Below are 11,455 nucleotides of genomic sequence, written 5' to 3'. Positions count from 1 at the left end.
GGCTGTGCCGGGCAGCAGCAGCAGCGGGTGGCATACTGACATATTGCGGTGCAGCGGAGCAAGTCAGAACTATCCCTGTCGGCGAAGGATGGTGGGGAGCAAGAGCAAGCCCCCTTCAGAGGACGAACAATACAACCCCTTTACCGTGCAAACGTCATATAAAGAATCGAGGTAGTTTTGAGGCTCATCACCGTCGACTTTTAGTGAACGCTTCCGCGCCTCGCAACAGTTTTCCTGCTCTCTTTCTTGGCTTATAAGAAAATACTTTATTGCTTTTATTGGAGTTGTATGTGAAGGAGTTTTGTTGCATCTCTGGCTTGATGTTTCTCCTGTCAAGTGCAGGAGACCCATGAATCTAAAACCATTCCTTTGTAGCCCTGACTTTTCCAACATTGCTTTATTTAGCTTTTGCCTCTGACCAGCAGCCTCCAGTGCATATAGATAGATAGATAGATAGATAGATAGATAGATAGATAGCTTTATTACAGACTCAAGGTCCAAATAACAGAAAAGAAAAACGAATAAAAGAATAAAAGTACATTAAAAAAGAAAAAGAAAACTCCTAGCCTTTCAAAAGGCATCATACCATGTCTCCAGAGTACAGATGAGTATTTTACTGCACTATATTTAACATTAGTCAACAGTTGGATATACTATTATTGGACTCATTTAAAACGACAGATAAATTTATACATAAGCTTTCTTAAAACAGCCATTAAAGTGCTGACTCGAGCAGATACGAACAGTTCACTAGCACTGGTCCATCTGGGTTTAGAAGCATCCACACAACATTATACGGCCAGAGACATGTGTGCTGCGTTAGTTTTTCCACCACTTGTAGCCTTTTCTGTTCACTTATGGTCTCTTCTGACCAGGGTACCTTGTTCCTCGTGTTTCCTGTTTCTCTTAGATGATTTTTTAAAACTTTTAACAGGAGTTTTGCTTTCTTGGGAGTTCTTCAGAACCACGGCTTTCTTCTGCCGCTTTACCCACATTTACCCAAATATATATATATATATATATATATATATATATATATATATATATATATATATATATATATATATATATATATATATTTTTTTTTTTTTTAAGTGCACAACTAATTTTGTTTGTGCCTACAGATTCTGCCCACCTGAGCTGTGGATCTCTGAGGCGCAATCTTGGATGACTTCTTAAGCCTTTTGATCATACCAGGCTTATTTCAGTGGGGGTTCTAGACCCAAAATTTAGCAGGGGGGACCTGTGTTTTTTCATGGTAGGGCCAAAGCACAAAAGATGTGGAGGTGATGGGGGTGGGGGGGGAACTTATCAGGTCGACATTTTATCGTTTAATATTAAGTAAGCCAAAGTGCCAATTGTGGCTCTGGAACTGCGGTTTGCAGACCCCTGATCTTTTCTCAATACAGTGGGAGCTTAACGTGAAACAGCTTAATTTTTAATTATTGTTGGGTTTTTTTATATTTATTTTTTAATTATTTTGTTATTTTATTATTGGGTAAACACATAAACGAAAAAAATACAACTGATCCAATAACCAGTCAGTCACGCTATCTTTGTCAGCATTTATCATCCTAAGAAATTTAATATCATGTTTTTAGTACAGGGGCCATAAGAGGGGCCTGGAACAGTACGGTATTTAAAAAAACAGATTTTTGTTTAGCGGTATCAGAGCAAATAGGGATAGGTAAAAATACAAAACACATGTTTCATATTGAAATTGAAACCTGAGAACAATATATTACTTCCGGGTCACAATTTTCTACTGCTCTTTGTTGGTCTATCGCATGAAATCCAAATGAAATACACTGATGTATTTGTGGAAATGGTTCATGGGGTGGGAATACTTTTTGCAGGGCATTTTACGTGTGAAGGGCTCATCGATGATCTTGTTTACCAGGACCTCCACGAGCGCATCGACAGAACCCGGTTCTCAGACCCTTTGGAAGACAGCGGCTTCCAGTATGGCTTCAACTCCACTTACCTTAAGAAGGTGGTTTCTTATTGGAGGAATACGTTTGACTGGAAACAGCAAGTGGCCGTGCTTAACAAGTATCCGCACTTCAAAACCAAAATAGAAGGTACGCGCAGCTTCATAGTAAACAAAAACGCATGTGTTATCTGGTAAAATGTGTTTTCTGCCTTTTTGTTGCGCCGCAGGACTGGACGTGCACTTCATCCATGTGCGCCCAAAACACAGAGGGGACCAGAGGGTCCTGCCTCTCATGATGGTTCACGGCTGGCCTGGTTCTTTCTACGAGTTCTACAAGATTCTTCCACTTCTCACGCAGAACCACGACGGGGTTTCGTTTGAGGTTGTAATCCCCTCCATACCTGGCTACGGCTTCTCCGAAGCCCCTCACAAGAAAGGTAGATCATTTTAGAAAAAGGGCGTTCCTTGGTGTCGCACTATTTGTGCACAAGCTGTTTCAAGGTAGCCTCGTGAGACCATCCTGATCTCGCGAGCTTTCAAGGTTTCACTCGCAGATCAGTCTGGCTACTCTCCGTTAAAGAAAATTTGGAGCCGTTCACCAAACGAACGTCCAATCAGCGTTGGCTTTGAGGCGGGTTGAGGTGTGACGCAACGAGGAGCGGAACAGTTCAGTCTAAAGAACATGGCGGCTTCAGCCGATGAAACTAGCGTTAGCGTGGCTATCGAGCAAGTTTTATCGGCATTACAGAGTATTTCTTTGCTGAGCTAACGAGCCTTTACCTGCAGCAGCAAGAGTAGCTTGGCTTGTGGTTGTGTTTCCGTCGTCGCTCGTAACAGAGCGACGACGAATCTGATTGGTTTATTTGGCCCGTCTATCACCAACAGAGGCCAATCAGCTAACCAGTATTTTCGCCCCTTCCCAAAATTACTTTAACGGAAGGTTTCCAGATGGATATGCGGAGCAAATCTATCTGGCGGAAATAGATTTGTTTCAAGGGGCCTTCCTGTAAAACTCCAACGTAAAACTTAGCATTACAATAAAAGAAAAAGTGTAAAATAAAATGGCTGTTTTGTTAGCTTTCCAAATCCTGTGATATTGCTTTATAACCTGAACCTTTGTTTACACTTTTTCACAACGTTCTCCCTGACCCCCGTTTGGTGTTTGGCCCTAATGATGCTGTTTGTTCACAGATGTTAACTAACAAAGCCCCCGGGCCTTCATGACACAGCTGGATTTCTGCTGAGATAAAAAAATAAAACTTCTGAAGGCAACGAGTTGCACTGATTCCATTTAGAGGCATCGGTGTAGAGGGGGCTGAATGCAAACCTACACAACTCTTTTTTTCAGATTTGTATTTGCAGTGATGTGTTGTACGTTTAGAAAGCCACGCGTGATTTTCCTCCTCCTCATGCCCTGCTTTCAGAAGATCCGTTATCTAAAGGACACAGAGCTTTGTGTTAGCATCGTGGAAAGCGCGCAGAATTACTAGAATTAATTTGCAAAACATTTTATTTAAGATAAGAGTTCCTTTTTTGTCCCTCAATGGAGAGATTCGGGTGTGATAGTGGCAAAGACAGACATTTGCACACAGTTATTAGCATATTGTGTTAACATTATCTGTTTAGATTTTCACTGCTGCTGAGATAGAGTGACATTAAAACTTGACATCACACCGTGTTTTTGTAATGCAGATATTCTTTTTCTATCGAGTCAAAGGGGATTCCTGTAAACCAGGCTGGGGCCTTTTCTCAGAACAGACAAGACTGACATCCTCGAATAGAAAACATCCGCTGAAGATACGAGCGATTGAAGCATCCGAGTCCCTATCTGTGAGCGGAGGAGCTGGAGGATAGTTCAGAGTCCTTGGTGGATGTTTACATGTGAGAGGTAGAGGTGAAATCTGCTGGGAGCTTTTTGTTTTTTGGTTGGGGGATTCCTGAGAATGTTTTAGTGGGGAGATGGTAAGGCTGAAAATGGTGGATGCTTGCAGGTAGTCAGTGGTGTTTGGGAAACTGTCCTCTCTGTTTGAAGTGGAGCATGATCAAAGCTCACTTCAGATTCCTTCATGTGGCGGCTTTACTGTTTTTGGATTCTACTTGTATTTTTTCCTTTGTGGGAGGAACACACCTGGCATACAGGGTAAAAAATAGGTCTAAAAAGAGTTATTTTCTCTCCTGTTATGCATTAATTTCATTTCATTTATCCTAAAAAGAGATGCCTGCTGCCCCAGGAGAAATCAGTAAATGAGCATCATATGCAGTGGAAGGCCGCATGTCTACTGGCAAGACTTGTGGTGGAGGAACATTGGGAAAAGAAAAGCTTTTCCTTTTTAAGGAGATCCAGAAATATGATTTCATGTAAAGTACGGTACTGTAAAAAAGTATGAAGACATTTTTCACATTTAGTCACATTGCAACCACAACCGTCTGGCTGTACGTTGAGGGACCTGCTCAAGGGTCAATCTCTGCTCTTTTCCTGCTTCTAACAAGTTTTCTTTCACTATTGCCTTTTTAGTTCCATCCCTCAGCTTCTTAAAGCTTCCCTGTCTCTTCTCCCCCCACAGGATGATGCTGCCACTACCGTGTTTTAGTGTAGTGGAGATGTGTTTGTGTTTAGTTTTCCTTGACACAATGTTTTTACATGTTGGCAAAAACTGTTTTGTAGTTGTTCGGTGACAAAATGTGCAACAGGGAACAGAGGAGGAATGCTTTTGCAATGCACTGCATCTCATCTTGTCTTGTACTTCTGAAGGTTTCAACAGTCTGGCTGCTGCTCGGATTTTCCTCACCTTAATGGAGCGCCTGGGCTTCTCCCAGTTCTACCTGCAAGGAGGAGACTGGGGCTCGCTCATCACCACCAACATGGCTCAGATGAGGCCCGAGTACGTGAGAAACAATCTAGTAGAAAGCACAGCATCGTCACTCCAGAGGAATTTCCCAAGCTGACATTGTATCATTAAGTGGCTGTGAAATAAAGCTCGCTCTCTGCACACATTTCCAGAAAACCACAATGTAAATTCCTCAACAACAGGGCCGGCTGTTGTGGATGACACAAACTTGTGTTTTATATTCGTTCCAGCCGTGTGAAAGGTCTCCACCTAAACATGTGCATGTCGACGAGGGGATTCAAGGTGTTGTTGTCCATGATGATCGGCCCCTATCTGCCCTTCCTGGTGGGCTTTAGCCGGGAAGATGTGCGCCGGTTGTTCCCTTTCTTTGAGAAGAACGTGTGGGAGATGCTGAAGGAATCCGGCTACCTTCACATTCAGGCCACTAAACCCGACACTGCCGGTGAGGATGTGAAAACAAAGCCAGCTGACTGCTATAGAATGATCCACTGGAGACGATAACCTGTTTAAATTATTTGTGACATTAGCTTGTATTATAATTCTGTGTGTTTGTGTGCAGGACGTGGACTGAATGACTCGCCTGTAGGCTTGGCGGCCTATCTTCTGGAAAAGTTCTCCACCTGGACCCACAAGAGGAACAGAGACCTGGAGGATGGTGGGCTGGAGAGGTAAAGCAGGGAGATGAATGAGTGTAGCTTCTTAATTCAGGGAACTGGTGCCGTTTAGCTTTTGGGGTTCCTTTGTTCCTGAGCCCAGAGATTCGCTTGTCGTCTATTTTCTTTCACAAATTTACGGTTTCAAAACCGATTTTACACAGAATACACATTTAGAGCACATTTTATAACCTGATTTATTTAGTTTAATATTTAGTTTTACATTTACACCAGAACCAGTTTAGACCAGAGGTACAGTTTAAAACTTTGATACTAGAGGATCTAGAACAGGGTTCACCAACATGTGGCCCGCGGGCACCAAGTAGCCCCCCCTAGGACCACATGTGGCGCCCACAAACCTGCTCTAAAAACATGCCGATGAGCTGCATCTACAACGTGATTTTTATTCAGTTCATTCACACCTGCATTTATATAGATTTAAAAACAATATAACAAAGCATGAGAAATGTTTATTTTACATGAAGTTCAAAGGTCAGTATTGGTAGCCCTGAAGTAGCTCTTTTTCAAAAACGTTGGTGACCCCAGATGTAGAGGCCAAAAAATAAATTGTACCTTTTTTGATTTTATAAAACCTACCGTGCATTTGCAGCACTTTACAAATATTATAATCTCCCTCATTTTTTTTTCACACTTTGCCATATTAAAACTAAATGTTTTATGTGATAGACTGACAGCGTAGTGTATTATGGTGACGCAGAAGGAAAAGGCTATGTGTTATCCCAGAGCTGCCTACATGGTGGGTGGCGATGTAGGGAACACAGCAAGGCGAATAGAAGAAGGTGCTCTGGTCAGATGAGACCAAAACTGAACTTTTTGGCACTTAATGCAAAACAGGATGTAGGCTAGACACATAACACCTCACAGATCACTGAAGGCATTACTCCTTAGGTGACTGCATCATGAGGCTTTTATTCAGCAGGAGAGAAAAGCTGGTCAGTTAATGGGGGAAAATGGATGGATTAACACAGGACAACCCTGTGTTAATCCATCCATTTTTTCTTTCCACTGTTGCTCCATGCTTGCTCAGTATGAGGGATTGCTGCAAAGCCATGGACAATGCAGACGACTCTCCCTGTAGCTCTACGCTTCTCCAGAATGCTGCTTGTCAGGACTTTGATGCAATCAACTGGGTTCCCTTATATAGGAAATTAAGATAAGATAGGCTTTATTGATCTCACATTGGAGAAATTAAAATTTTTGACCAGTGTAATCTGACACAATCTGTATAATCTGATTGAATTTGACTTTGTAAACTTACCTTGAGATGACATGTTTCTTGAATTGACGCTATATAAATAAAATTGAATTGAACCCTGCAAAAGGCTTAAAACGGCTGCAGAGGTTCTCCTTACTGCTGATCACTTTAAACATACAGGAGGTATAAACCTTTTCATGGATTTGAATGACCTAGTCAAAGTCCAGGCCTAAAGGAAACTAAGAATGTGTGTCAAATATTGTTCTTTAGAAATGCTTTCAGACTTATCTGTCTGAGCTTGATCTATTTTCATAGAATCGACAAAAAAATGTAAGTCTGTACTCAAAGCTGGTGGAGATTTAGTCGATTTTTACAGCTGCAAATAAACCAAAACAAGGTTTTGCAGCATATTTAATTAGGTGGAACTTGCAAATGTGTGCCACAGAATTTTAATCTGTTCGTTTTTAAAACCCACGTATAATTTTCGTTTCACTTAATTATGCAGCACTTTGACGAAGGGCCAATGGTATGGATACGTTTGCAAGACACTGCATCTGGTGGTTAAAAAATAAATTAAAGGACACAGCAAATACGTAACATAAGAAATCAAAGATGAATAAAAAAAACATGATTATAAGTAAGAGAAAACACATTGGATCCCCGTTATTTTGACTACAGAAAGAAGTATTCTGCATGTGAACAGGTTTAGGAAGGTTAGTGATTCTTGTCGTCTGTAACTAATCAGGTTTTGTCTCGTTTAAACAGAAAATTCAGCCTGGATGACCTTTTGACAAATGTCATGATCTACTGGACCACGGGCTCCATCATCTCCTCCATGCGCTTTTACAAAGAGAACCTCGGCAGCAACCCCAACGACAGAATCGACGCTCGGTAAACAGCGTATATTCTTTTCTTTGCCCATTATCCGGATATGACCTGCCCATTATCCGGATATGACCTGTGTCTCTAAAAAAAAGCTCATTTGTTTTAGGACGGGGATATTCGTGCCGACTGGACTGGCTGCCTTTCCCCAGGAGCTCCTGCACTGCCCCAGATCCTGGGCACAGATTAGGTACCGGAACATCGTCTCCTACACCTTCATGCCCCAAGGAGGCCACTTCCCCGCCTTGGAAGAACCGCGGCTGCTGGCCACTGACGTCATCCAGTTCGCCAAAAAAGTAGAAGAGCTGTAATCTGCTGAATGCATTTTGACCACAACAGTTATTGTTTTATTTCAATTAACAATTCCCACACCACCGTTACAGATCATCACTGATTATTTCAATTCACCATCTTGCTAGTTATGATAAAAATGCGAATGTTTTAGTATATGTAAACATGAGCAGATGATTCATATTTCCCTCAGAATGTCATTCATTAAAACCTTTTTCAAGTAAACCTTTCAAGTATATTGCACTAACGAGTCGAGTGTGTCGCCATTGATGATGTGTATGAAAGGCAGGGCCTTTATAAATATAAACAATAATACATGTGCTCTCAAAACTCACCATGTCTCGAGAAAATATACATTCAACATTAAAGACTCTAAAATATATACAGTCTAATTCTAAATTACTGTTCAATATTTCATCACACGCTTTAAAAAAAAATACAAATTGACTTTATCCCACATGCAGACGTTTGAGCTGTTTGGGTCAAATGCAGTAGCCCTTTATGGCGAAGGGCGCCTGAAACCACACGTAATCCTGCCAGTCGGGCTCGTCTGCTGCGCGCCCCTCACAGGCGCCGGGATCCGTGGACAGAGCGATCATTTGGTGTTTCACTCGCGCCGGGACTCTGTACTGCAGCTTGGGTCGGAACCAGCCCACGCCGCACTCCCTGTGAGCCAGCGCCAGCACGGTGGTGGGCATGAGGCGGACGGGCCTGGTGTCGGACAACAGGTCGGCGACGAAGAGGGTGCGGAAGAGCTGCTTCAAGCAGGAGGACGTGGGGAGGGACTGCGCGCCGGCGGCCAGGGCCAGGGCCTCCATGTTGATCTCGTACAGCTCTTTGGGGAGAACCACGGAGCCGCCCATCGACAGTAACACGCGGGGCACTCTGCTCAAGGAGAACAGCGCCTCCAGCTGCTGCAGCACCTCCTCCAGCTCCTGAAGGGTCTGCCGACGTTTGCGCTGGTCCATATCTGCAGACTGCGACGGCCTCGGAGTCGGCGCCTCTCGTTCCTGGAGAGCAAACCGTTTCCCAAACAATGTTAAGAAAATCAACAACCCCCCTTTGGAAGAAAAGCGGCCCTGAGCCGGCGCCACTCCTACCTGCGCTGCCGCCTGCTGCTGCCTCTGGGAATAAACCAGCTGCTCATACGTCATGGGCAGCTGCTGTCTCTGATAGAGGACGCACTTTAGGATCTCACTGACGAAACGGTAGCAGCCGTCCTGGGTGACGGCGCCGGGGAAGACCACGTCCACGCGGCCTTCTTCCCGAGCTTTTCTCACCACTTCGCCGTCTTGCTCTTCAAGGCTGGTGTTGTTTCTGCTGGCCGTCACACAAGAGTCCGGACCCGACATCTTTTCTTCTGCTCCGTCTGTACAGAACCAGATACCGCCCGTGATGTGAGAACAGGCCCGTATAGACTAACGTGCGCAGTTAGAGTTAGCAGGCTGATATTCTTAATGTCAGAACCCATCTCAGTTCCCACAAAATCTATATATATATATATATATATATATATATATATATATATATATAAGGAATTTTGCAACTACATGTGCCTAGTAAGGCTAATGGGCACTAGGGCTGGGCAATACATCGAGATTTTAACAATAGAGATTAATCAAGAAAGATAAGATGAGACTATATTGTTTATATGGAGATGGTCTATGTTGCCTTAGAATTATACTCTTCTTTATACTTAGAAGTTATTTTTCAGCTGTTTCTCATTTATCTACAGCCGCTTTGTTAAAAAGTGTGCCTGCGAGAGATCTGGGATGAAGCTTTGATTCAGAAATGCTTTTCAGTTTTTTTTACGAAAAGTAAAAAAAAACAGATAAATATTGTATATCAGCATTCAGCCTAAAAAAATATTAAGATGTCATTTTTTGGTCCGTATCGCCCAGCCCTAATGGGCGGCCATGATATTGAGTTAGGCTGGCGTTTAAGTGTCACAACAAAGAGACCCTTTTCTGTTAGCCACTCTTCAAAATGGGAAAGACAATGTAAAGTGACATTTAGATGTGGCCGTTGTAGGTGTTGATATCAGGAGCTCGTGAATGGCTACAGCAAACATAACTTTTGCCTTAAACCTGTCCGTACCTGCAGGTTTATCTTTTCACCAGTGACATGCAAGGTGAGAAGGATGGTAAGGGGAGGATTAAAAAATAAAAAAAATCAGTAAAGAGCAATACCTTAGGGGACATCAACCATCCAGCTTTTTGCTAAGAAAGGGCCTTTTTTCTCTCCTATCGTCTCAAAAATAACAAGTTTCTAATTTGTAAAGCTCTACTAGGACTTTAACTGGATCCATGTGCTTTGGTCAGATGAGACCAAGATATTTGGAATGTTAAAACAAGTCTAGAGATACTAATTACTTCCCCCATACTTATCCAGACCTGAATATAGGGCTTCATGATTTCTGGAAAACATGTAATTGTGTTACTTTTGCTAAATATTGCAATGAAGTCTGATTTACTTTCTTTTCCTTTAACATAATATTCCCATAGATTTTTTTTTATGCGATTCGGCAGCTTCACAGTCTTTAGAAATACATTCAGTGTAGGCATCTGGGACAGTAAAGCTTATTTAGTAGGACAGATCTATGACTGGGCTGAAGAATTTGCAGATGTCAGAGCACAGTTACACAAAACGAGATCATCTTTTTCTTCCTTAATCCTAACAAATACTGCATTAAGATCGTGATATTGCAAAAAGTTCCTGTTATGGGAAGGCCAGTAATTCAGCTCTACCTGGAATATACTTTCTAAAGCAGTGTGGAAACCCTGGAAGTCAATGATGTTTAGGACAGGATTATAGTTTGTCAAAAATCGTTTAATTGATCAACTAAATTTAACTAAAGAATAACCACAATTCATACTTAAACAAGGTTTAGCTAAATATGGGATCGTTCAACATTTAGCTAGCTAAATAAATTAAATACCATACAGTGATGACAAAAATAACTAGGATACAAGCCAAAGAAACCTTAGAATGGTGCATTTTTTGCCTTTGTCTTTACGTATTATAAAAATAAACACACATATACTGCTGCTTATACCTAATGTCTGTATGCGCTGTAACCAAAGTCAGATTCCTTGATTTCCCACACAAATAAAACTGATTCCGTTTAATTGACAGGGAGAACCAGAAGATTCACAGACGTGCAGTTTAGTTACCTTGAACGACTTCTGACGAGTTTTCCTTATCGCCTGTATTTCTCGCTCGGTGCTCCTCCATGGGCACGCCTTTAACAACAGCGGCATTTTTTGATTCGGAACGCGTTCCGAAGCTTCCTGTTCGGACATCTTCGTGTACTTCCGCCGAGGGCGCGCGCGAACGCGAGTCGTCGAAATCGCCACATAACCTCAGCAACGAACATCCCACACTGGGCTCCTCCGCGATGCGGATGTCTCTCCCAGACGGAGCGGAGGGTCTCCCCGCTGAGCCCGCGTCTCCTCTCTGGACGCACGGACTTTCTCTTTCGTCTGAGTTCGTTATTAGTTGTAAGACATCGGAGTGCTGTGCCATTATTTTTGAATGTCCGCGCTCCAGCCGTTCTTACCGCTCGGAATCATGGGAAAGTTCACCGGAAGCTGCGTTCAACTTCTTCTTCTTATGGCAAAATAAAGGTTAA

At 42.6% G+C, this 11,455-nt stretch overlaps 2 protein-coding genes across 3 annotated transcripts in view; one reads left to right on the top strand and one right to left on the bottom strand.

Moving 5' to 3' along the window:
- The window catches only part of LOC105934730 (MAD2L1 binding protein), a 26,022-nt gene extending 14,567 nt beyond the window's left edge, over positions 1 to 11,455 (bottom strand). The window contains exons 1-3 of one of the 2 annotated variants that reach the window (XM_012874851.3): positions 10,998 to 11,455; positions 8,925 to 9,193; positions 8,276 to 8,834 (exon numbers count right to left, since the gene is read on the bottom strand). In XM_012874851.3, coding sequence (XP_012730305.2) covers positions 8,307 to 8,834; positions 8,925 to 9,193; positions 10,998 to 11,349 — 1,149 coding nt within the window. In that variant the 5' untranslated portion in view covers positions 11,350 to 11,455 and the 3' untranslated portion in view covers positions 8,276 to 8,306. Of the gene's footprint in view, positions 1 to 8,275; positions 8,835 to 8,924; positions 9,194 to 10,997 lie in introns of those variants that run through there. The other variant, XM_036128638.1, reaches the window with a different exon arrangement.
- LOC118558181 (epoxide hydrolase 1-like) lies at positions 1,811 to 8,206 on the top strand. Its single transcript, XM_036128637.1, has 7 exons — positions 1,811 to 2,081; positions 2,161 to 2,370; positions 4,686 to 4,815; positions 5,013 to 5,224; positions 5,342 to 5,450; positions 7,417 to 7,542; positions 7,643 to 8,206. Exons 1-7 carry the CDS (start codon positions 1,826 to 1,828, stop codon positions 7,842 to 7,844), a joined length of 1,245 nt encoding a protein of 414 aa, XP_035984530.1. The 5' UTR covers positions 1,811 to 1,825; the 3' UTR covers positions 7,845 to 8,206.

Source organism: Fundulus heteroclitus, unplaced genomic scaffold (genome assembly GCF_011125445.2).
Source record: "Fundulus heteroclitus isolate FHET01 unplaced genomic scaffold, MU-UCD_Fhet_4.1 scaffold_106, whole genome shotgun sequence".
Lineage (NCBI taxonomy): Eukaryota > Metazoa > Chordata > Actinopteri > Cyprinodontiformes > Fundulidae > Fundulus > Fundulus heteroclitus.
This window is presented reverse-complemented; position numbering and strand designations above follow the sequence as displayed.

Bases quoted from the DNA above. Each gene is read 5' to 3' on its own strand.
- LOC118558181 (XM_036128637.1), top strand. From the start codon at position 1,826: ATGGTTCATGGGGTGGGAATACTTTTTGCAGGGCATTTTACGTGTGAA. The intron at 5,451-7,416 runs GTAAAGCAGGGA...TCGTTTAAACAG, and splicing joins GAGGATGGTGGGCTGGAGAG to AAAATTCAGCCTGGATGACC. The intron at 7,543-7,642 runs GTAAACAGCGTA...CATTTGTTTTAG, and splicing joins AACGACAGAATCGACGCTCG to GACGGGGATATTCGTGCCGA.